The 27,297-nt window shown below is 41.3% G+C and overlaps 1 protein-coding gene across 1 annotated transcript in view; it reads left to right on the top strand.

Moving 5' to 3' along the window:
- The window catches only part of SLC35F1 (solute carrier family 35 member F1), a 230,881-nt gene that overhangs the window by 186,812 nt on the left and 16,772 nt on the right, over window positions 1–27,297 (top strand). The window contains exons 4-7 of the mRNA XM_072141700.1: window positions 2,777–2,936; window positions 5,209–5,377; window positions 17,338–17,390; window positions 20,794–20,948. Of these exons, the coding sequence (XP_071997801.1) occupies window positions 2,777–2,936; window positions 5,209–5,377; window positions 17,338–17,390; window positions 20,794–20,948 (537 nt within the window). The remainder of the gene's footprint in view (window positions 1–2,776; window positions 2,937–5,208; window positions 5,378–17,337; window positions 17,391–20,793; window positions 20,949–27,297) is intronic.

The raw sequence follows: 27,297 nt of genomic DNA, 5'->3' as shown, positions 1-27,297 counted from the left end.
TTTTTCAAATCTGCCCTGTGTCACAATTGGATATAACTTCGGAACGCTTTAACATATCCAGGTGATTTTGAGAACGTTTTCTCGTGACGCATTGTACTTCATGTTAGTTGTAAAATTTTGTAAAAATTCTTCATTTTCCTAGTTTGAAATGTTCTGCTTTCCAGACAGGAAGTAAAACTACCCAAAAAGCTTGATAATTAACATTTATCGAATGTCTGCTTTATGTTGAGATGATATTTTATGCATCCTCTCATTTTTCTAGGATGTTATGAGGCGCAGAACTTAAGGTGCGATTTTTCTCTTTTTCATGAAAATCCCCAAAACTCACATTTTAAGGGACAACTCAGCTTCCAAGTGACTTTGAAAGGCCTAAATAATAGTAACTTCACGCCTCAACGTATATGAAAACCAACTTCTATTGAGTCTATTAACCCTTTAAGTGTTTCACATGGGTTAAAACAATATGGGCCTGCGATTTAGAAACTTTAGAATTTTTTGGGAAAATAATTTCATTTAGGCCAAAACTGACAGTTTAATATTAAATTAAATGATGAAATGCTCTGCAACTTTTGATGCCCAATTTCTCCCGAGTGTACTGGCCAAGGATAGAATGAAACCAGCGCCATTCACAGCAGATTTGTATTGTCACATTGTACAATTTACATTTTTTTTATAATGCGAACATATGAGGCTTATTATTTACGGGATGAGATACAATGTATAGGTAATTATTTTGGGGGGTATTAAGCTTATTCATGAGATTTTATTAACTATTTCAAGGAGGACACAAACAAAATCATCAATTTTTATTTTGGATTTTTAGCACTTTTTTTCCCCACTCACCGTAACATAAAAATAATATTTTATCTTTATTCTCTGGTTCACTACGATTGTGGTGATACCTCATTTATATAGGTTTTCTTATCTTTGCTCAATTTTACTGAGCAAAACCAATATTGGAGAAAATCGCATTGTTTTTACTATTGAGAAATTTTCAGGGCCATAACTTCTGTATTTTTCTGTTGTCAGATCTGGTTGAGGGCTTATTTTTTGTGATGGTGTTTGATGAAAAATTGTACATTACGGGAAGTTTTTCGTGTTTTTTTTTCGCATCATTCACCGAGCGGGTTCAATATTGATTTAGATTTATTGTGTTTTATATACTTTATTTTCATTTTATGTGTAACTGGGGAGATTATGGGACTTTTATTTCAATTATTTATTTAATTATACGGTAATTATAAAATGACTTAATCTTTAAGTGGGATTTTCCGCCTCCTCCAAGTCTGCTTCAAAAATTTACATGGTTCCATGGTGTGATTACTCTGACAGAATTAAAATATGTATTTTTTAGTTTTTTGGTGCTAGAAAGTGGGCCAAAAGAAAATTGGTCTAGTAGAATACAAACCTGCACTCCACCTATGGAAATTCGGGTGCTGATGATCCAATTGGCTCTGTCCTCTGGATGTTATTACAGTGGCCATTCCTGCTGCTACTCAGCAGTCTGCTCAGCAAACACATTTGTGGCGCTCAGGACAGAAAATGGCCCAAAGGACAGAAATATTACCTGTTAAGTGGCACAAAATTAAACATGTACCTCATGTGACCTACAGCTAGTTGGAAGCCAAGCCAGCGGAGGTCACAACACTATATATAAATGTCCCCCAGCATGTCTCTGAATACCTCAGAATGCTTGTAGCTTCTTTCCATCTGAGGTTGATATGGGATTCATCTTTCAAAAAAATGTTCTTCCAGAACTGTGTAGGCTTTTTTAGATGTTTTTTTTTTTTTACCAAAGCTATCTATTTTTATTCTTGAGGCTTATGAGTGGCTTGCACCGTGTAGTCTCTATTTACATAGAGTCTTCTCTTTGTGCTAGCTTTAGATTCTGATGCGCCCTACATCCTGGAAGTGTTGTTGGCTGTTGTGAAGGGGTTTATCTTCACCATAAAAATTATTCTGTGATCATCTTCCATTGTTGTCTTCCATGGCATATTGCATGGGTGTTTTCTCAAAGGACATCTACCACCAGGATGAAGAATTATAAACCAAGCACACTGGCACGAGTGTTCCCCCTCTGGCAGGATCTGCTCTTCTTTAAGCTTTTTATCCACTGCCTTTAAAAAGGCTTTTAAAATTATGCAAAGCAGCCTAAGAGGCTCCAGGCTCTATAGGTGTTAATGAATCTCATTTGCATCATTCTTTAAAAAGAGGGCATAAGAAGCTTGAAGAAGATCATATCCTGCCAGAGGGGGCACACACCTGTAGTTCATTATGCTTGGTTTACAATCCTTGATCCTTGTGGTAGATGTCTTTTAAGCTTAACGATGGATTGTATAACTTGCATGTACAGCTCTTTTGACTGCATATTTTCACAGCAATATCTTCCAAACCTCAAATCAACTGCTGGCATTTTAGATGATTAATTGAGAATGACATAATGAAGAAATTGCCTGCACCTTGCAATGAAACAGCCTTTGAGTCAATTGTCTAATTGCTTTTGGTCATTTTAAAAGCAGGGTGGCACATGTTAAGGAGCTGAAACTCCTAAACCCTTCCTCCAATTTTAATGTGGATACCCTCAAATGGAAGCTGAAAGTCTGGATTTTATGTCCATTTACATTATATAATGATAAATTGTATATGTTTCAGCAAACAGTTAAAAGAAATTGTGTCTGTGTCCAAATATTTATGGACCTAACTGTAGTCTTCACCAAATATTGATATTAATTATATCACACAATTTAATTACTGTGCTTTTTCCCTATCTTTGCAGTTACTTAATTGTTTTGTGATCCCTGTGGTCATATTACTGTCCTGGTTTTTCTTACTGGTGCGGTACAAGGTGCTACACTTCATCGGGGCAGTTGCCTGCATTTTGGGAATAGGCTGCATGGCTGGAGCTGATGTACTTATGGGAAGACAGCAAAAGGAAGGTAAATGATATTATTGTGCTTCTTATTACTGGTAAATGACTGCACTATACAGACTTACAAATTGATAAAAGGACTATAAGAAAATGTAACATGAAAGCCAGCTCACCATCCTGGTTCACTCTGCAAATCCAAAAGAAAATTCAGCACGATCACGGAGGATGCATCTTGGTTTTCTTTATTTCATAATATAAAATTCATGTCACAATTTCAGCAGCGAATGGACAACATAAGACAGATCTACGTGTTTCGTCTTACGACTTAGTCATGGTCTCCTATGAGGTCTGTCTTATGTTGTCCATTTGCTGCTGGAATCGTGACATGGATTTTACAATATGAAATAAAGAAAACCAAGTTTTTATGCATCCTCCGTGATTGTGCTGCATTTTCTTTTGGATTTGATAAAAGGACTATGTCTTATATAATTATCACAAGACCATAGGAAACAGGCAACACATATTTTTGTTGCACAAAATTGTAGCATAATTTCAACACATATGAATGTCAAACTTTATGAATATAATATTTTTAGCATTGATGGTGCTAGTCATCAAGGTGTTAATCTAATTATTTTTTTTCCTTAATTTAAATCTTTATTATATTTTTCCATAAAAGTACAAATGTGACAGAAAGCATTCACCAACCACCCTCCCCCCTATACATATAAGAGGGAAGGAAGGTGAACATATATGGCGATATATAAATAAAGATTATTATTATTAATTAATGATAGGGATCAAATATAGTTTTATGCAATTAAAAGAAAACACACATTGCATACATTGACACTTAATACATTTAATAAAACCTACGTTGACCTTACAAAAACAGTCCCCCCTCCCTATTATGTGAGCAGACTGATAGAGGGTCCATTCATTTTCTCTCTTTATCCTTATCTCTTTTCTTCATTTTATTTATCCAAAATGCTTCCAATGTCTTCAACTTATTCCGGTAGTGTATCCTTTCAAACCCACCCTTCTTTATCTTTAGGTCTTCCCAAAGCATTGTATTAGGAGAGGTTCTGCTGATGCAGAACCTCACAATACTGACTTTAGCTAAAGTGGAGAATCTACAAATCCTAGTATACTGCATATTTGTGATATACGGGTGTTCATCCCTTTTAAAATCATTTAACAGAAGAGATTTCATAGAAAAGTCAACAAATTTTCAGGTCTGACTCAATTCTAAAATTAATTTCTTCCCAACAAGACCTCAACTTCGGACCCACCAATATGTAAGATGTCAGCTTCCCTCTCATCACATCTCATACACATAAAATGTACCAATTTAAGATTCATATTTTGTAAAGAAAAAATTCTATTACAAAAAAATCTGTCCCAATGATCCTGTGTCAATTGCCCTTTTCCTGTTTCTGAGAGTTAAAGACCACCTTCTTAGTGTCTACATAATTCAAAATCTTTAAGATTTTTGACATAATGATTTTTGTCTTCTGCTCAGTAAAAAGTCTATCTAATAGTGTATCCATGAACACTTGAAACATATATTTTTCTATAGTCTTAACAAACGCATTATAAATTTTCATATACAAAAAAAGCACATTTTCCCCAATTCCAAACTTTCTTTTCATTTCCTGAAACGGAATAAACACACCTTTACTAAATAACTGTGCCACATTCTTATACTCCTTCAACTTCCATGGATTAATATCTATCTATTGCTCAAATTCTTTATTATAAATGTTAACAAACAACAGTGTGCACTTCAGTGTCCCATATACTCTCCCCATTTTCCTCAAAGCTTTCCATAATTCATTCAATAAACAACACATAGGGAAGTTTTTTACCTAAGTCAAACCCAATTGCCCAGACTCCAATACCTGAAACAAATGTTATAATCCCCTCATACCCTAGAAAACTTTCCCCAAAGCCTTAGAGTCCCCCCATTCTATTGGCATTCTGTTTTGTTATCACTGCCTAAAGATATTGGGGGAGATTTATTAGAAGTGTCTGAGAGCAGACATTTTCTAGTTGCCCATGACAACCAATCAGAGCTCGTCATTCATTTTTCTACAGTTGTTTACAAAATGAAAGCTGAGCTCTGATTGGTTTCCATGGGCAACTAGAACAGTTTTACCTCAGACACTTCTGATAAATCTCCCCTATTGAGTATTACTCAACAAGTAGTATAACCTCACGAAAGATCTCCATATATCTGCCCATGTAAGGAAATTTCATATCTTACAGACAATTACAGTTTCTTGTATAATCTTGTATATACGATCTTGTATATCTAATATCTAGTATTTTGTCCGCAGAATATTTTCCAGGAGATAGCAAACTAATTGGAGATGTATTGGTTCTTGGAGGTGCCACTCTCTATGGGATTTCTAGCGTGTCCCAAGAGTATATTGTTAGAAATCTTAGTCGTATTGAGCTATTAGGGATGATTGGACTTTTTGGATCTTTCTTCAGTGGAATACAGCTGTAAGTATATAACATAACAAGATTTAACCCCTTCTCGCCAATCGCCTTTCCATTTTTTGGGTTTCCAATTTTTGCTCCCCTCCTTTTAAAATCCATAACTGTTATTTTTTGATGGTCTGAGCTCTGTGAATGCTTGTTTTCTTGTTTTTCAACTAGCCTGAAGTACAATGTGTCATGAGAAAACCCTCTGGATATGTTAAAGCGTTCCAAAGTTATAATAACTAATAGTGACACCTGTCAGATTTTTAAAAATGGGCAGTGACAAGAAGGTGCATCAAGTGGTTTTCCTTTTTTTTATAACTAAAATAAACATTGTGACCAGGGGTGGGCTGTATAAAAAAGTTAACTAGTACTTACTGCGTCCAGATGTTCCACACTGTGCTCCCGCCATGCCCCTGTTTATTTACCAGGGCACGGAAACTCTAATCGGACCAGCTTCCAGCCAGCCGGGCACACCCACCAGACCACTGTTCCAGCGCCATAACAGGTGCTGGGAGCTTAATCAAAGGTGGGCGTGCCCTGTCATCTGGAAGTAGTCGGAGTGGAGCTTCAGTGTCCCAGTAAACATACAGGGGCACATCTCTGACGGAGGAAGGTGCGGGACATCGGGAGCACCAGAGCTGTAAGTACTGAACTACATTTTTCAATTGCTGCCCACCCCCGGCTACCTCGTTTAGTTAAGTTAGTCTTGGACAACCCCTAAGAGTGCAGTATAAGACTGTCTGAACTTTGCACTCCATTATTTCAATGAAAATACAGTGGGGCAGATTTATGTAAATATTTTATTTTTATTGACTAAATTATCAGACCTATTTAAAGGGAACGTGTCACCAGATGCCCTTTTTGGATTTTAACATGTCCCCACAGACACTAAATATCATATCAACCAAATATTTTTTTAGAACATTTGTGCCATTTTTTGTTAAAAAGATAAACTAGATCAAAGTTTACCTGGCTCCCTGCCAGATTGTTTCCTGAGTCCAAGAGGCGTGTGGAAGAAATTTAAAGTTTTCAACGCTCAAAAAAAGCACAAAACAGCCAATGCGACAATCAACACCAGAAGAGTGGCGTAATTAAGCGCACAGACTTTGATGCAAACCCACGCCCCATTTCACAGTTTACGCGTTGTACTAGTCGTAGGAGTGCCAGAAACTCTTGATAAATGTGATGCAGGCTGTTTTAATGCAAATTACAGCATAATTCTGTTGTAAACAGATTTATAAATCCGCCCCTTTATTCCTTTAAAAAAAATTACCCTTTCAATTGATTTACTGAATATATTTAGCTTATTTGCAGCATAAGCTATTGTTTTTTCTAATAGGATCAACAAGATCTGTGAGTAACAGTAACTTAACCGGAAGCCATGACAGGTAGCTTCCTCTTTATCTTTGGATATTTGGTACTTTATTTTTGTAAAGAAAAATTGCTAAAGATTCTGTTTAGACCACCAACACTCTCTTGAGGCTGATGTTGCTATTCTATGTGGTGCCAACGGCTGGAATACAAACATGCTTGTCAGTGTCCTGTTTCAAAAAGACTTTGTACTGGATTACTGTGTGGCTATCACTGTCTTGCAATTAGAGTTACAGGGGGCATTGGCTAGCTCTGTAGTTATGCTATACAACTGGTTAAGTTTTCGGTGTGATAGTGTTGTTATTACTGTGGCTAGCATTGGTAATGTCTCCGACTGAACCTATAATTATTGGATTGAACTCATAATTACTGGACTGAACTCATAATCACTGGACTGAATTAGGCAGGTCCGTTAATTCCAGTAAATAGCTTTTGTGGGCAAGTGGACTTATTCCAGACATTGGGAGTAAGAATGGCTTTGATAACATTAGCATAATAACTTTTTTTTTCATAACATAAACTTCTATATCTGATACATTGTCAAATAAGTGCATCTTGTCATATTTGAATCTTTTCTAGTTGCCAATACAGGTCAGGAATCCTATTACATTTTTCTATTACACCCACCTTGTGGCAGGCTGTTTCCATAGGAAATGCAATCTTGTTTGACTTTTTGATGTATAATTAGTTTTTTATGCATAGTATACCTGAGATCAACCCTAATGATGAATTATTGAGAGGTAATGCTGCTATTATAGAAATATCATGGTGGACAGTTTATTCATAAGCAGCTCAGAGATAATCTGGTTCTTGTAGTTATGTCATATACATTATGTGAACATTGTGCAGCCCTGAAGTTAGTATTGATTACCCTGTCAATGTGACAGCTACTTACAATGGGAGCAGGTATTTTCTGACATTGATTTTGGCCTTGACAGATAGATTATGGTCTCAAGCAGTGTTTCATCCATTTAACTTTGTCATGTATTAGTATTAGCACACATTTATGCTGCATTTGAGGATATGAAAAATAAGTCTCATTATAGCATAATTTGTAAGTCAAAGGAAATATCAGAAATCTGCTGAACATATTTAATTCCTGCATTTATTTTGTGTTTACTCCTTAAATTAGGTGAGTTTCATGTAAGGGTGCATGCCACACCGCTCCTGGACCGTTCTTGGATTGTTTTTAAACAGGCTGAAAACGCATGTGTTTTTGTAAGCTTACCATGCTTTTGGCTGTTTCACAGCTGCCTACACTTCTAGAAATGCAGATAAACAGCCAAACATGGTAAACATTCAAAAGCGCATGCATTTTCAGTCCGTTTAAAAATGGTCCAAGAATGTGGCAGCATCCTCAGCCTCTCGGGTTTTCCTTGAGGGTAGGTGGCCTCACTTGGGCCCAACCTCATTAGCATTTGCTTTGACATGCATGTGATTGTTTACCGTTGTGTACCATTGTGTACTGCACTTGTAAACACAGCACTAGCGCAGCGTGTGACCGTACCCATAGGGTGCGTCTACGCATTCAGTTTTTCAGATGCAGTTTTTTATGGGTTAGAACATATTATTGAGAAAATCTGCTCTTCCTCTGTTTTTACTCCTGGTTTGAACAGTAAAAACTGCATCTGAAACGTTTGCCATTTGAAAGATCCAGCATTTAACTTGGCATGACCAGTACTGCACCAGATGGGAATCCATGGGTAAAGATAGAGGCTCAGGGAGAATTATTTTTATATAGCACCTCCGGCTTATGAATTACAATATGTTATATATAATGCTCTGCTTATGAATTAAGTTGTAGTGTTCCTATTATACCTCTTTTGTATATTGTTCATCATACCAGACTGAACATTCAGTGCTCTCGTTTTTTACATTGAGGGGGTGGCCACACATATCGCTAACGTTGAGTTAATAAACGCAGCTTCATGCAGTCAGTAACCAGAACCCGGTGTCTTACATTAAAAGAAATAGGGAAAGATCTTAGGGAAAGATCTATAACATCAGATCTACTGTATTTTTTGGACTATAAGGCGCACTGGATTATAAGGCGCACTATCAATAAATGCCTGCTAAAACGTCTAGGTTCATATATAAGGCGCACCGGATTATAAGGCGCACCTGATTATAAGGATGAATAACCAGCAGGTGGCAGACCTGTGCACAATTCAGGGCAGCTGTTGTCTGTTTGTACGGTTCATATATAAGGCGCACTGGACTATAAGGCGCACTTTATATTTCTGAGAAAATCAAAGGATTTTTTCTCTGCCTTATAGTCTGAAAACTACGGTAGACTAAAAATTGTCTACCACTAAAGTGGTAGTGTTTTGGAGAGTATGCTTACATCTATATGTCTTTTTATTAGAGAAATTTATACCACAAAAAATGTCTAAAACATTTATCAAGGGGTTTAGGTAGTACAACAAAAGTGGGGATGGACTTGTCTTAGCCAAAAATGCACCAATGTCTGCCATATCTCTCTGGCGCGAACTAAACTAACTAATAGGATGTGCAATTTTAGAATAGACAGTGTTAAAACATGTCAGGTTTATCATTCAGACACATTAATAAATTGGGTTCTGACAGTCTGAACTTTGAAATGTATTATTTTTATGAAAATACAGTGGAGTGGATTTATGTAAATATTTTATTCTTATTTACAAAATTACCAGAACTATTTAAAGGGAACCTGTCACCAGATGCCATTTTTGGATTTTCACATGTCTCTAAAGACACTAAACATCATATCCCCAAACAATTTTTATAAAATGTCTGCCATTTTTTGTTAAAAAGATAAATTAGATCAAAGTAACCTGGCTCTCTGCCATATTGTTTACTGAGTCCCAGCGGCATGAGGAAGGAGTGTAAAGCAGAGTAGGTAGGCAAATGACTCCGGAAAAAAGCACAAAACAGTGCATGCTTGCCTATTAACCAAATCATAAAATACATTAGACAGTACCCAAATAATTATTGTGCTACAGATGTGAGACAGCACAGGGGTTGTCCACTTTCAGATAATAATTGATATTGTTTATGTAATGAAAAGTTATGTCATTTTCCAATATACTTTCTGTATCCATTCCTCACATTTTTCTTGATCTCTGCTTGCTTTCATTCTACATGTTTACTTCCAGTGGATAGAAATCTGTCCATGGTTATATGATGGACATGCATGTGCAAGAGCCGTTATTATCACAGAGCATAATGATACTAATGGCTCATGCACCTGCCTGTCTATCACATAACCATGGACAGATTTCTATCCAATGGAAGTAAACATGTAGATTGACAGCAAGCAGAGATCTAGAAATTGATACAAAAAGTATATTGGAAAACTGTATAACTATTACTTCATAGACTCAAGTATTAGCAGACCCACGTAGAAGCCGAGACCCCTAATTTTAACACAAAAATCTGGAAAAACCTATCGACTCGCGAATAAGCCGAGGGTGGGAAATGCATTGCCACTGCCCCCCAGTATATAGCCTGCCAACCCCGGTAGTATATAGCCTGCCAGCCCCCTGTAGTATATAGCCTGCCAGCCCCTGCCCCCAACATAATGCCTGTAGGAAGTAAATCAAAAGGTGTACTCACCATCCGACAGCCCCCCCCCCCTCCCCGGGAGGTCCTCTACTATCCATCGCGGCTCTGGCATCGGCTCCGTATCCCTGTGCACCACAGGCACCATGGCGTCAGCCGCTCACTAACATGATAGTGTGGGCCAATGCCGGCGCTCACATTAGAATGTCAGCGTGCGGCTGACATCACGATGTCTGCGACGGACCGTGCAGGGCCACAGAGCCGATGCTGGGGCCGCAATGTATTGAAGAGGACCTGCCGGGGGTCGTTGGAGGGTGAGTACACTTTTTTTTTCCTTGACTTGAGTATAAGCCGAGTTAGGGTTTTTCAGCACAGTTTTTTGTGCACAGCACTAGCGCAGCGTGTGACCGTACCCATAGGGTGCGTCTACGCATTCAGTTTTTCAGATGCAGTTTTTTATGGGTTAGAACATATCATTGAGAAAATCTGCTTTTCCTCTGTTTTTACTCCTGGTTTGAACAGTAAAAACTGCATCTGAAACGTTTGCCATTTGAAAGATCCAGCATTTAACTTGGCATGACCAGTACTGCACCAGATGGGAATCCATGGGTAAAGATAGAGGCTCAGGGAGAATTATTTTTATATAGCACCTCCGGCTTATGAATTACAATATGTTATATATAATGCTCTGCTTATGAATTAAGTTGTAGTGTTCCTATTATACCTCTTTTGTATATTGTTCATCATACCAGACTGAACATTCAGTGCTCTCGTTTTTTACATTGAGGGGGTGGCCACACATATCGCTAACGTTGAGTTAATAAACGCAGCTTCATGCAGTCAGTAACCAGAACCCGGTGTCTTACATTAAAAGAAATAGGGAAAGATCTTAGGGAAAGATCTATAACATCAGATCTACTGTATTTTTTGGACTATAAGGCGCACTGGATTATAAGGCGCACTATCAATAAATGCCTGCTAAAACGTCTAGGTTCATATATAAGGCGCACCGGATTATAAGGCGCACCTGATTATAAGGATGAATAACCAGCAGGTGGCAGACCTGTGCACAATTCAGGGCAGCTGTTGTCTGTTTGTACGGTTCATATATAAGGCGCACTGGACTATAAGGCGCACTTTATATTTCTGAGAAAATCAAAGGATTTTTTCTCTGCCTTATAGTCTGAAAACTACGGTAGACTAAAAATTGTCTACCACTAAAGTGGTAGTGTTTTGGAGAGTATGCTTACATCTATATGTCTTTTTATTAGAGAAATTTATACCACAAAAAATGTCTAAAACATTTATCAAGGGGTTTAGGTAGTACAACAAAAGTGGGGATGGACTTGTCTTAGCCAAAAATGCACCAATGTCTGCCATATCTCTCTGGCGCGAACTAAACTAACTAATAGGATGTGCAATTTTAGAATAGACAGTGTTAAAACATGTCAGGTTTATCATTCAGACACATTAATAAATTGGGTTCTGACAGTCTGAACTTTGAAATGTATTATTTTTATGAAAATACAGTGGAGTGGATTTATGTAAATATTTTATTCTTATTTACAAAATTACCAGAACTATTTAAAGGGAACCTGTCACCAGATGCCATTTTTGGATTTTCACATGTCTCTAAAGACACTAAACATCATATCCCCAAACAATTTTTATAAAATGTCTGCCATTTTTTGTTAAAAAGATAAATTAGATCAAAGTAACCTGGCTCTCTGCCATATTGTTTACTGAGTCCCAGCGGCATGAGGAAGGAGTGTAAAGCAGAGTAGGTAGGCAAATGACTCCGGAAAAAAGCACAAAACAGTGCATGCTTGCCTATTAACCAAATCATAAAATACATTAGACAGTACCCAAATAATTATTGTGCTACAGATGTGAGACAGCACAGGGGTTGTCCACTTTCAGATAATAATTGATATTGTTTATGTAATGAAAAGTTATGTCATTTTCCAATATACTTTCTGTATCCATTCCTCACATTTTTCTTGATCTCTGCTTGCTTTCATTCTACATGTTTACTTCCAGTGGATAGAAATCTGTCCATGGTTATATGATGGACATGCATGTGCAAGAGCCGTTATTATCACAGAGCATAATGATACTAATGGCTCATGCACCTGCCTGTCTATCACATAACCATGGACAGATTTCTATCCAATGGAAGTAAACATGTAGATTGACAGCAAGCAGAGATCTAGAAATTGATACAAAAAGTATATTGGAAAACTGTATAACTATTACTTCATAGACTCAAGTATTAGCAGACCCACGTAGAAGCCGAGACCCCTAATTTTAACACAAAAATCTGGAAAAACCTATCGACTCGCGAATAAGCCGAGGGTGGGAAATGCATTGCCACTGCCCCCCAGTATATAGCCTGCCAACCCCGGTAGTATATAGCCTGCCAGCCCCCTGTAGTATATAGCCTGCCAGCCCCTGCCCCCAACATAATGCCTGTAGGAAGTAAATCAAAAGGTGTACTCACCATCCGACAGCCCCCCCCCCCTCCCCGGGAGGTCCTCTACTATCCATCGCGGCTCTGGCATCGGCTCCGTATCCCTGTGCACCACAGGCACCATGGCGTCAGCCGCTCACTAACATGATAGTGTGGGCCAATGCCGGCGCTCACATTAGAATGTCAGCGTGCGGCTGACATCACGATGTCTGCGACGGACCGTGCAGGGCCACAGAGCCGATGCTGGGGCCGCAATGTATTGAAGAGGACCTGCCGGGGGTCGTTGGAGGGTGAGTACACTTTTTTTTTCCTTGACTTGAGTATAAGCCGAGTTAGGGTTTTTCAGCACAGTTTTTTGTGCACAGCACTAGCGCAGCGTGTGACCGTACCCATAGGGTGCGTCTACGCATTCAGTTTTTCAGATGCAGTTTTTTATGGGTTAGAACATATCATTGAGAAAATCTGCTCTTCCTCTGTTTTTACTCCTGGTTTGAACAGTAAAAACTGCATCTGAAACGTTTGCCATTTGAAAGATCCAGCATTTAACTTGGAATGACCAGTACTGCACCAGATGGGAATCCATGGGTAAAGATAGAGGCTCAGGGAGAATTATTTTTATATAGCACCTCCGGCTTATGAATTACAATATGTTATATATAATGCTCTGCTTATGAATTAAGTTGTAGTGTTCCTATTATACCTCTTTTGTATATTGTTCATCATACCAGACTGAACATTCAGTGCTCTCGTTTTTTGTACGGTTCATATATAAGGCGCACTGGACTATAAGGCGCACTTTATATTTCTGAGAAAATCAAAGGATTTTTTCTCTGCCTTATAGTCTGAAAAATACGGTAGACTAAAAATTGTCTACCACTAAAGTGGTAGTGTTTTGGAGAGTATGCTTACATCTATATGTCTTTTTATTAGAGAAATTTATACCACAAAAAATGTCTAAAACATTTATCAAGGGGTTTAGGTAGTACAACAAAAGTGGGGATGGACTTGTCTTAGCCAAAAATGCACCAATGTCTGCCATATCTCTCTGGCGCGAACTAAACTAACTAATAGGATGTGCAATTTTAGAATAGACAGTGTTAAAACATGTCAGGTTTATCATTCAGACACATTAATAAATTGGGTTCTGACAGTCTGAACTTTGAAATGTATTATTTTTATGAAAATACAGTGGAGTGGATTTATGTAAATATTTTATTCTTATTTACAAAATTACCAGAACTATTTAAAGGGAACCTGTCACCAGATGCCATTTTTGGATTTTCACATGTCTCTAAAGACACTAAACATCATATCCCCAAACAATTTTTATAAAATGTCTGCCATTTTTTGTTAAAAAGATAAATTAGATCAAAGTAACCTGGCTCTCTGCCATATTGTTTACTGAGTCCCAGCGGCATGAGGAAGGAGTGTAAAGCAGAGTAGGTAGGCAAATGACTCCGGAAAAAAGCACAAAACAGTGCATGCTTGCCTATTAACCAAATCATAAAATACATTAGACAGTACCCAAATAATTATTGTGCTACAGATGTGAGACAGCACAGGGGTTGTCCACTTTCAGATAATAATTGATATTGTTTATGTAATGAAAAGTTATGTCATTTTCCAATATACTTTCTGTATCCATTCCTCACATTTTTCTTGATCTCTGCTTGCTTTCATTCTACATGTTTACTTCCAGTGGATAGAAATCTGTCCATGGTTATATGATGGACATGCATGTGCAAGAGCCGTTATTATCACAGAGCATAATGATACTAATGGCTCATGCACCTGCCTGTCTATCACATAACCATGGACAGATTTCTATCCAATGGAAGTAAACATGTAGATTGACAGCAAGCAGAGATCTAGAAATTGATACAAAAAGTATATTGGAAAACTGTATAACTATTACTTCATAGACTCAAGTATTAGCAGACCCACGTAGAAGCCGAGACCCCTAATTTTAACACAAAAATCTGGAAAAACCTATCGACTCGCGAATAAGCCGAGGGTGGGAAATGCATTGCCACTGCCCCCCAGTATATAGCCTGCCAACCCCGGTAGTATATAGCCTGCCAGCCCCCTGTAGTATATAGCCTGCCAGCCCCTGCCCCCAACATAATGCCTGTAGGAAGTAAATCAAAAGGTGTACTCACCATCCGACAGCCCCCCCCCCTCCCCGGGAGGTCCTCTACTATGCATCGCAGCTCTGGCATCGGCTCCGTATCCCTGTGCACCACAGGCACCATGGCGTCAGCCGCTCACTAACATGATAGTGTGGGCCAATGCCGGCGCTCACATTAGAATGTCAGCGTGCGGCTGACATCACGATGTCTGCGACGGACCGTGCAGGGCCACAGAGCCGATGCTGGGGCCGCAATGTATTGAAGAGGACCTGCCGGGGGTCGTTGGAGGGTGAGTACACTTTTTTTTTCCTTGACTTGAGTATAAGCCGAGTTAGGGTTTTTCAGCACAGTTTTTTGTGCTGAAAAACACAGCTTATCAGCTTATACTCAAATAGATATGGTCCTTACATGAACAATATCAATTATTTACTGAAAGTGGACAACCCTTTTAAAGGGAACCTGTCATCAGGATCACAGACTTTCACCTAATGACAGGTTCTCATAGACCTTTTAATACTAATTCCCTTCTGCTTTTATTATTAACATTACTGTTTCCACTCACTTTTTAAAGTTGATTAAAGTATACCTGGTTTCCTACTCAATCCAATTTTCTGGCAGGGAGCCAGGTATACTTTTATTAACTTGTAATGTTAATTATAAGAGCAGATTGGGAAATAGTATTAAAATGGCTATGGGAATCTGTCATTAGGCAAAAATGTATGATCCTAATGACAGGTTCCCTTTGAGGGGTTTAAACAATCTCCTTTTGTTCAAGGGGCCGTCTTCATGACCTTTGACATGGGCCAATTATCAGGAACCCTGTTCCCGATAACATTTGTAGCTACTTCCTGAAGTGTCTTTTATGCAGCACTGAAGACAATCATCAGGCAGTACTGTCCTTGTGCACAACTTGTCAGCATCATATAGTATGTAAACAGGACAACATTTTCCAAACAATTGCAAGCTGCATGATGATGAACAGTTCATCCATCCACTGACTGTAGTGATAACTGTTGCATATAAATGCAATGAATGAGTGGGCATTCATCCGAAATGAAGTTATTGTTCATGATCATTGCCTGCTTGGTCAGCCAGTGTAAAGGGGGTCTTCCACTGCCACACATGCCAACAAACAGCTTTAATCCATGGGTAAACCTATTCAGGAAATGTAAAATCCCTGCAGTACTCCCTCAGGACAAATGATGGATCTCACAATTGTCACTGAGACTAAACTGCAAGAGATGCTTTGATTCCATTGTCCTCTTGGGAAAATGCAATAAAATGCCATTTTACCTCTCCACAGTTTTATACTGAACAATATACTATATTGTTGTAATGGCACTAATGTTTTCCAATTGCATGGTCCCTCACATAAGTGGAGATAAAAGAAGTTTCTCATTTTTATATAAGTTGAACATTTTTTCATCAAACCTTAAAGCACAATGGTAACATTTTTTTTACAAATTGATAGCTCTTGGGATGTGGAACAACTTTACATATTATCTTCATTACCTATAACCAGCAGTTTCTTTGCTATCCACCTCAGTTTAGCCGGGCTCTCGCACTAGGTCCTCTATTTGTTACCCTTATGAACTGTGCATTTTTTAACAAGATCCAGAGTGGAAGAGGGAAGGGGCTGCTGCTCCCTGCTAACAGAGGAGGTAGTAAGGGATGGTCATGTGACAGTGCTCTCTGTGTGTATGTGAGAGCTGAATGTGTTCAGTGCTGTGGATACATATGTGTCCTACACAGAATAGTGAGGTACAAGATCTCCCCTGTTCCCGGTCAGTCCCTCCATCCCAGTGATTCTGTGATTCAAAAGAACTTTCTGTTGATTTCTTCACCTCATGCTGCACCCCTCCCACACCTTGTGCTCAGCACAGTGCACGGTGCACATAAGCTATTTATAAACCCTTAGTGCTCACACAGCACAGACTATACACTTCATGTAACTGCGTCATTTATGTTATCTACCACCTATTACATGTTTCATGCTCCTCCATGTGATGAAACTGCCAGAATAGTCACCATATACATCCTGTATGTACACTGTGCATTGTTCATTGAATATATTTATAGGAATTTCAATTGATTTGCTGCAAAATTATTGAATGAGAGAACACAAGGCACTATGGAAATTGTGGACTGGCTTCAGGACAGATACAGGAAAAAGTTAGTCTCTGCCCACTTCACCTCTGGTGAGAAAGATTTTTGTCAAACACTTTCAGAACAAAAAATACCATAACTTTGGAAAGAAAAGAGAGTGCAACACAAAATGCCCATTGTTCTGTTAGTTCTCAAAGGGTTAATCAAATATGGCAATTTGGTATAGTCATTTTAACTTGACTTTAAGACAATTCACTGTGTCAGTTAATTGAATTCTTTAATATCATTTCATTTGTATAATGGACACTTTTTACGTTGACATACTATACTTTGTCTAAAGTGAAACATATATTATCTTCCAGAGCAATAATGGAACACAAAGAGTTGCTAAAAGTACCCTGGGACTGGCAAATAGGTAAGCCATTCAAATTCCCTCATAAATAATGCTTCACTAAACAATGAATAATGGGCAAGCAATCTATCAAAACCTGAGCCGCTTCACAACATAGCCTAAATGAGCTCTCCACCTACTGGCTTAAAGAACATTTACTGAATCATTATCTTGGGTACAGAACAGAACCAACATGAGATCGATGTGGAAATAAAATCATAGAGGATGACACTTTTACTTTAATGTGAACAAAAAGAATATGAAGATTGTTAACAGCAATGGCCATAAAAACAAAGAAAATTCTAATGCATAATCCTCATAAAATAAAATTGCCTTAAGCAAACTGTGCATAAAACATACAAAGATAGCAGCAAATTTGATCTGCATATGAAATAGTGAGGAACAATATACATCTGTGTTGGCCCAAACCTGTATTTAATAGTATAAGAACTTCTATTTAAAAAAATAGAGTGTGAAGGTGCTCATCAACTAAAATATAGATCGATGCTTGGGTGCAATAGACAAACCCTGGTATCATAGTGTAAAAGTGACTAGGAAGAGGTGATTGTGTCTTGCTATACCAAAAGTCTTAAAAGGAACCTGTCACCGCTGTTTGAAAAAATTAAGTTGCGGGCAGGTTCCCATAGAGCCCTTATAGCATAAAGGCAACCTTTCTTCACTGAATAAAATCTCTGCTCAGAAAAGGAAAAAATTAACATTGATTCTTTGCTTGGTATCCAGGTAGAGAATCTAGCGAGTCGAGGTGGGTGTATACATATGTGCGAGTCTAGCGGCTTGCTTACACCTACTTTCCTTACGTCATCTGGCTGTCGGCTGAATTATTACACATATGCCTTCAGCTGCCATGCGCCGAAGCAGGAAGCAAAGGTAAGCACTAAAGCCGTGCATGCGCCGTAGGCATTTGTGTGATAATTCAGCACAAATAGGCGGATGACGTAGGGAAAGGAGGAGTGAGCAAGCCGCCAGACTCACACATATGTATACACCCACCTCAACTTGCTAGATTCTCCGCCTGGCTACCAGGCAGAGAATCAATGTTAATGTTTTCCTTTTCTGAGCAGAGATTTTATTAGGTGAAGAAAGGCTGCCCTTATGCTATAAGGGCTCTATGGGAACCTGCCCGCAACAGCGGTGACAGGTTCCCTTTAAGGCAATATCAATATAAAATATATATTAATTTATTTTTAATTGGACATACAGATAAGGATAACACGACTGAATAATTGCAGGGCCCACGCGATAATTTATGCATGAAATGGATGTAATAATATTCGTACTGTACAAATACAATATAAAATTAAATAAATGAATACTTAAAACAACTTCATAAATTCATTAAAAAAACAAGAGAATCTTCCCAAATGTAGGGGTAGAGGTCTATAATCATATGGCGCCTCTGGTACTCCCCCTCATAGATTTGGACAAGGAATAGCATAGGGCAGGGGTGTCAAACTCACTTTCCCAGGGGCCACATCACTCTTGTGGTTACCTTTAAAGGAAACCTACCACTTAAAAGTGGTAGGTTTATACACATATACATGGCACTAGCTCAGGGTGAGCTGGTGCCAGAGCATATTTTTGTTAGGGGAACAAAGCCCCTATCGCACAATTATAAGTTATATTAACTTATAACTCGGCACAACGCACTTGGGCACCGCGCACCGGCCTGTTTCCCCGTGCTAAGTTGCGCAGGTGCACGTGTGCCGGAGAGCTCGGTGACGTCACCGGCTCTCCAGCACTTTAGAATCCGGCGCGGGCGTGCGCATGGTGCGCCATGCCCAAGTGCGGTGCGCCGAGTTATAAGTTAATATAACTTATAATTCTGCGATAGGGGCTTTGTTCCCCTAATAAAAATATGCTCTGGCACCAGCTCACCCTGAGCTGGTGCCATGTATATGTGTATAAACCTACCACTTTTAAGTGGTAGGTTTCCTTTAAGGACACATCAGCCTTGTCATTTTATTTCTGTATAAATGTATCTATACTGTATTACCATTATAATGAGCCAATTCAGGGCGACAACAAAGCTAAACATGTTGTAAAATGACCTGAGACATGGCCATGGAAAATGTATATTATTACATCCATTTCATGCATAAATTATCACATGGACCCCAAGATTATTTCAGTCATGTTATCCTTATCTGTATTTCCAGTTAATAAATTATATATATATATATATATATATATATATATATATATATATATACATATATATATATAGATATATTTACATATACATACATATATTTTGCTTCCAAAAATGTATAATATGTACAGAAGGTCATTGTTATAAATGTATCCATACAAAACAGGGAACAAAATAAAGTTTAGTAACAAACAGCAAGCAGTGTCATAATGTTTATTGGCTCCAAATGCTCTAAGAAAAATAAAATAGTATTACTTACCTTGATCCATGTCTCTGGTCCATCATGCACGCAAGTCACCACCAGTCTCTATTGGTAAAGAGTGGCTCAACTATGATGTCATGTGGACAGCTGCCACCTTCTACAGCCTGTGGCAAGATGACATAGGAACTGAGCCTCTTTATACCGACATAGGCCATCTGTGATTGGAAGGGCTGCACTGGACGACAGGCATGGAGCCACCATTCTACTTAAAAAGACTTTTATTCATGTCCTCTGTTCCAGTCATGGAGGCGAGAGCTGCTGTATACTGTCAAGCTAACCTGCCCCTTTTACTAACGCTGACACTGTTTACCTGGTTGAAGAGTATTCCTGAGGGTAGAGCAGCCCGTGAGAGACAGTAGCTTTGTGTTACCCGGCTCTGCTATAACATTAACCCCCTCAGGAAGGTGGGAGTGACACTGGCTATTTGAAGAGGAATTCGCCTTGCTCCCCACCTTCAGGAATTCTCTTTAGCCAGGTTAGCAGTGTCAGTGAGAAGGATGGGGTAACTTGACTGTATACTGAAGTTATCCGTTTCCAAGACTGGCACACAGGCATCAATAAAAGTCTTTTTTGGAAGAATAAGGGCTCTTATCCCATTGATAGAGGCACCAGTGGAAGATCTATAAACATATCTAAAGGCACTGTGTGTGGTTTGGAGGGGAGGGGGGGGTCACTGGTGATATACATTCTTGAGGAATATTAAAGAGCAATGTGTAGAACAGGAAACTGTCCGCCATGATGCTAATATACAGTATTTCTAAAAAGTGGAGCTGTATTTGCCCATTGCATTTGCATCATTCCCCTTGAATAGTTACTTACTAAGGTTGTCTGTAAAAAAGTCTGCAATACTAACTTTGTAAAACTGTAGCAAATAGGATCAGTTGTAATACCAAACACATCTAAAAGGACAAGAGTGGATTTTTTTTCTGGGATAAATACAAAGCAGATACTTTTTTCTCCTTTTCCTAATTGTAATGTTTGTCTTATCTATCTAGGTCTCTTATATGTGGGATTCACTGCCTGCATGTTTGGCCTTTATAGCTTCCTCCCTGTGGTTATAAAAAAAACAAGTGCCACTGCAATCAACCTGTCCACATTAACTGCAGAACTCTACACCTTCTTCTGCGGTCTCTTCTTGTTTCACTACAAGGTGAGTGTGATGTTCTGAACCCCACAGGTGTAAACAAGGTCGGTTAGCTCTTTTTTTTCGCAGACACCCCCTGGACACATGGGTTCAGGGAGACTCAGGAAGTGAGAGAGAGTGGTCCACACTCACAATCTTGAAAGGCTCAGAGACCCTTTTTCCCTCGCTCTGTGAAACAGAGCTTAATCATTTGGTAAACCTATCAGTGTTTGTTGGATATAAGCCAGCCCAGGTAGCATATATGAAGACTGAGAAAATGGACATTTGAATTGAGATAAAATATCAACCCAGGTTATATGTACATATTTAATTGCCTTAAGAGCACACTAGACACAAGAGAAATCTTAGGGGCGTAACCACAGCTGCAGCTGTTGCTATGGGGCCCGGCAGGGTCCCTGGCCCCTCTTTCCCCTGACTGTAGTTACACCCCTCTACGTAATGAGCAGTGCAGCAGTTCGTACTGTTGAGACACAGGGCTGGATTTAGGGGTGGGCACCATTCTCTTGCTCCTAGTAGCGAGCTCTGTGCAGGCTATCAGGAGGGAGAGAGGGAGGGGAGGAGTCTGCCTGCAGACAATCCCTGCTCTGCATGTCTGCAGCGCAGGAAGCTTCGTACAGAGAAGAGGGAGAAGTCAGCACCTGAAGAGAAGAAGCAGCCTCCTCCATAGCAGACAGGAATCAGCCAGAGATAAGTCCTCCCTCTTCCTGTCACACTCTGCCTTAACCATTTAGTGTCCTGTGTGCAGGAGCAGCTATCAAGCTCTCCTGAGTGTCCCTAAAACACATACAGACCCCTCTGCATCATCCCCACATATCTTCCCCCACCACTGCATTTCTGCATTAATATGAAGTTCTGCAGCAGTTGACATGTGTATCTAGTACCAAGGACACAATTGTGGCACATGTCAGTAATAAATGTGGTGCGCGTTCAGACTAAGCAGTAACAGCCCCTTTAGGTGCACATATTTCTGTCTTGTCAGACACAAAGCAGCCACAACACAAAACTTGCGCAGACACTTTATAAATGTGGTCTCTGAGTTGTGTATTATAATGTGCAAGCTTAAGTGTGAATAGGGAGGTTCTGCGGCATTGGGCGCATGTATTGGGGGATTCTGTGGCAATTGGCACGTATGTTGGGGGGTTCTGCGGCAGTTGGCACATGTATTGGGAGGTTCTGCAGCAGCTGGTATGTATATTTGGGGGTTCTGCAGCAGTTGGCATGTGTATTGGGGGTTCTGCGGCAATTGGCACATGTATTTGGAGGTTCTGCACCAGCTGGCACGTGTATTGGGGGGTTCTGCGGCAGTTGGCACGTGTATTGGGGGGTTCTGCGGCAGTTGGCACGTGTATTGGGAGGTTCTGCGGCAGCTGGCACGTGTATTGGGAGATTCTGCAGCACCTGGCACTTGTATTGTGGGGTTCTACAGCGAATGGCGCTGTTTTGCAGTGGTGGGTCATGTGTATTGGGAGGGTCTGCTGCAGCTGCCGCATGTATTGGGGTTGGGGGGTTCTGCGGGTGGCGCATGTATTGGGAGGTTCTCGCCGGCTGACATGTGTATTGGGAGGTTCTGCAGAGGTTGCCGTGTGTATTGTGGGGTTCTGCAGTGGCTGACACGTGTATTTGGGGGTTCTGCGGGTGCCGCTTAAATTGGGAGGTTCTACAGCGATTGGCTCATGTATTAGGGGGTCTGCTGCTCCTGTTCCTAAAGTCACTAATAAACTTTTATTAAAAAGAAGCAAGAAGTCCAGAGACTTTACTCTTATCCTGCTTTCTTGCAGCTAATGGCTAATCATTACTAAGCTAATGACTTGTCAATACTTTTGAGAAAACCTGTTGCCCTTCCAGAAATTAAAATCCAAAATCTTTATTCCAAAAACAGTAAAACCGTATACAGATCATGCAAGGAAGGTCATTTCAAAAACTTTGTGTCCTGAGCTTCCCATAACCTCTGCCCCTGCCGATTTATTAGTTCTGCACTAAACCACAGGCTACAACTGGGTGGTAGTCCCTACCCTAGATAAGTGCATAATACAGAAAAACAAACACGTTGTCAGGCTACGGGATGTGGAGCCTCTGGACCACTGCAGACGATGACTTAAGCCACTACCTGGGACCTGAGTCTAAGTGGTACCTGGTTTGCACCAGAGCCCGCCGCAAGGCAGGTTAGACAAGCTGCGGCGTGGTACCACCAGGTCGTTCCTCAGGCGTGATTTGTCTGCAGTGGCGGGCAAAGTTGCGGTACAGAAACAGCAGTCAAACTCGAGGCCACAATCCAAGCACAAGGTCAGGGCAGGCAAAACAGATGCAACGTCAGAGTCCAATCCGGGGTCAGCAACAGGAGGTCCAAGCAAAGGGGTGCGGGAACACAGCACACAGGACAACAACACGGAGGAACACTGGTACACGGGAACACGGAGGGACTCAGGTTACACGGGAACACGGAGGGAGTCAGGAACGCAGGAGACACTGGAACGCAGGAGACACTGGAATGCAGGCAATTCGCAACAGAGCTTTCTCTAAGGCTGTGGGGCACAAAGATCCGGCAGGGTTAGATGGGAGAGGCAGATATAAATAGCCTCATGGGAAATGACCAGCACCAATCAATGACGCGCTGGCGTGAAGACCCTCTGGACGTGGCCACTGCAGAACGGCAGACAATTTGGTATGACCCATCTGGAGAACACACACAGGACAGCAACACGGAGGAACAATGGTACACGGGAACACGGAGGGAGTCAGGAACGCAAGAGACACTGGAACGCAGGAGACACTGGAACGCAGGCAATTCGCAACAGAGCTTTCTCTAAGGCTGAGGGGCACAAAGATCCGGCAGGGTTAGATGGGAGAGGCAGATATAAATAGCCTCATGGGAAATGACCAGCGCCAATCAATGACTCGCTGGCCCTTCTAAAGCTGCCGCACGCGCGCCCTAAGGCACGGGGCCGGGCACACATGAAGTGAGGGAGACTCGGGAGCGGGGAGAGGTGAGACGCGCTGGCGCGGCGCCTGTGGGGAGCGAGAGCCACGGGTCCACCCGTGACAGTACCCCTCCCCCCCTTCGGCCTCCCCCTCTTCTTGGGCTGGAGAAATCTCTGCAGAAGATCACGGTCCAGGATATTGTCCTCCGGCTCCCAAGACCTCTCTTCCGGACCGAACCCCTTCCAGTCGACTAAGAAGAACCGCTTCCCCCGCTTCTTCATATCAAGGATGTCCTTTACCTCATAGGTGTCGGTGGAGTCAGCCACAGGGGTAGGAGGAGGTACTTGCCGGGAGAAGCGGTTCAGGATGACAGGCTTGAGCAGGGAGACATGGAAGGAGTTCGGGTTGCGCATGTTGGAAGGAAGGCGCAACTTGTAGGATACTGGATTAATACGGGACAGGACCTCGAAAGGACCTAAGAATCGAGGACCGAGCTTGTACCCGGGTATCTTCAGCCGGATATACTTGGAAGATAACCAGACCCAGGAGAGAAGATGGAAGGAGGTCTGCGTCTCTTGTCGGCCTGGATTTTAGTGCGAGCAGACGCCCGAAGTAGAGATAAACGAGTCTGTCTCCAGACAGAACTGAGGTCCTGCACCAATTCTTCCACCGCAGGAACATCCGAGTGAACTGAGAGAGGGAGTGGTGGGCGTGGAATTCTTCCATAGACAATAAAGAATGGAGCTGCACCAGCAGATTCTGAATCCAGGGCAACAAAGTGGACCAGTCTTCCTGACGGGCAGAGACAAAATGACGAAGGTAGCAGCCCAGACTCTGGTTGACCCTCTCAACTTGACCATTGGACTGAGGGTGGTAAGCTGAAGAAAAGTCCAACTTCACCTGCAGTTGGCTGCAGAGTGAGCGCCAGAAGCGGGAGACAAATTGAACTCCACGATCAGAGATGATGTGCAGAGGAAGACCATGTAGCGGGAATATATGGTGGAAGAAGAGGCTGGCAAGACGTGGAGCAGACGGTAGACCTGGAAGAGGGATGAAATGAGACATCTTCGAAAACCAGTCTGCCACCACCCAGATGACGGTATTGCGCGAGGAAGATGGAAGATCCGTGACAAAGTCCATAGCCAGGTGTGACCATGGGCGACTGGGTATCGGCAACGGAAGCAAGAGACCAGCCGGTTTCAGACGAGAAGGCTTATTTCGAGCACAGGAGGTGCAGGATCCCGCAAAGTCCCGAACATCTTTGACCAAGTCAGGCCACCAGTAGTAGCAAGAAAATAAGGGCCATGGAGCGTTGCACCCCAGGGTGCCCAGCCAGGCGGGAATAAAGTCCCCAAAACAAAATCCTCTTCTGCAGAGCAGGTCGGACATACGTCTTGCCAGGGGGAAGCTGCCGAAGATCCACAGCAGCGGCTGCAACCAACTGTTCTGGAAAGATGATATACTGAGGAATCGGCTCTTCTCCAACAACATCTGAGGCACGGGAAAGAGCATCAGCTTTGATATTCTTCTCTGCTGATCGGAAGTGGATAATCATGTTGAAGCGGGAGAAGAATAGTGACCAACGGGCTTGCCTGGGATTAAGACGGTGGGGTCTCTGGAGGTACGAAAAGTTCTTATGATCTGTGTAAACACAGACTGGATAGCGAGCACCCTCCAAAAGATATCGCCATTCTTCCAGGGCAAGTCTGATAGCCAAAAGTTCCTTGTCACCAATACAGTAGTTCTTCTCGGCAGGAGAAAAATTTTTTGAAAAGAAGCCGCGTGTAAGCGTTCGGTCCCTGGGTCCCTTCTGGGTAAGTACAGCCCCTGCACCGACAGAAGATGCGTCCACCTGCAGGATAAAAGGCTTCTCCGTATCGGGTCTAGAGAGGACCAGAGCTTTGGCAAAGGCGGACTTTAACTTTGCAAAGGCCTATTCAGCTGCTGGTGGCCAAAGGCGTGGATTAGTGCCCTTTCTGGTGAGTGCCACGATGGGAGCAACAAGAGTAGAAAAATGTGGAATGAACTGTCAGTAGTAGTTTGCGAAGCCCAGGAACCTCTGAATGGTGTGAAGACCCTCTGGACGTGGCCACTGCAGAACGGCAGACAATTTGGTAGGATCTGGAGAACACAGCACACAGGACAGCAACACGGAGGAACACTGGTACACGGGAACACGGAGGGACTCAGGTTACACGGGAACACGGAGGGAGTCAGGAACGCAGGAGACACTGAAACGCAGGAGACACTGGAACACAGGAGACACTGGAACGCAGGCAGTTCGCAACAGAGCTTTCTCTAAGGCTGAGGGGCACAAAGATCCGGCAGGGTTAGATGGGAGAGGCAGATATAAATAGCCTCATGGAAAATGACTAGCGCCAATCAATGACGCACTGGCCCTTTAAATTTTCTAAAGCTGCCACGTGCGTGCCCTGAGGCACGGGGCCGCGCGCACACGGAGCGCGGCCGGGACTCGGGTAGCGGTGAGACGCTCCGGCGCTGCGCCTGTGGGGAGCGAGAGGCACGGGTGAGCCCGCGGGTCGCGGATCCACCCGTGACACAAGCATACACCAGACAAACAATAATAATAGTCTACTGGGTCAAAATCTAGATGGCAGTGCGGTATAAAATATTTAAATAGAAGAGTAGTCAGAGTAGTAGTAAGAGTAGTCAGAATCACAGCAAAACCACACAAGAATGGCAACCTATCAAAGTGCAGTTTTTATTTCCCAACTGTTAAGAAAATTAAAGCTGAGCTCTGACTGGCTGCCATGAGCTACTAAAACAGTTCTGCTCTCAGACAGTTTTGATAAATGAGGCCCAAAGTGTCCTTCATGTGTAGATCTGTATGCAGTATTAATGCTTTTAGAGACTTTGGATTTAAATTCCTGGAGGTGTCTAAAGTATTTCATCAAAAGCATATTAAACATCCATGGAATGGACTAAATGTTAATGTAAATACACATATGTAAAGACATAGAGATGTATACATTAAATAGAAAGAAAAAAAAGAACAATAAAATTCATTGGTACCAAAGTCGATATGATATATGATAATAGACACTTTTAGAACAGGATGATATGTTCTTTCATTACAAATCATAAGTTACTCTACTACCTATGAAAATCATTAAGACACAGAAAATGCCACTAAATGCTGTATGCCTGTAAATTTTGTCTTTTAAACATGATCATCAGGACAAATGATTCTGTATGCTCCTCACATTCCTGGAAGAATTCAAAGTATATTCTCCTTTTGTATTGTTAAAATATTCCAGACAGCATGCCTTTTACTGTAACAGTTTCTTGTGGGTGAATTTCATTTACTGCTCATCCCACTGGAGGTGAGATATATGAGATGATTCTGTTATAGCAATGTGTAGTTTACCCGCAGCTGTATTTTTGATTGGTAGGCCTCACAATGACACGTTAAAGG

The sequence above is a fragment of the Engystomops pustulosus genome, chromosome 3 (genome assembly GCF_040894005.1).
Source record: "Engystomops pustulosus chromosome 3, aEngPut4.maternal, whole genome shotgun sequence".
NCBI classification, from domain to species: Eukaryota; Metazoa; Chordata; class Amphibia; order Anura; family Leptodactylidae; genus Engystomops; species Engystomops pustulosus.
Note: the sequence above shows the minus strand (reverse complement) of the source record. Positions and strands in the feature narration are given on the sequence as shown.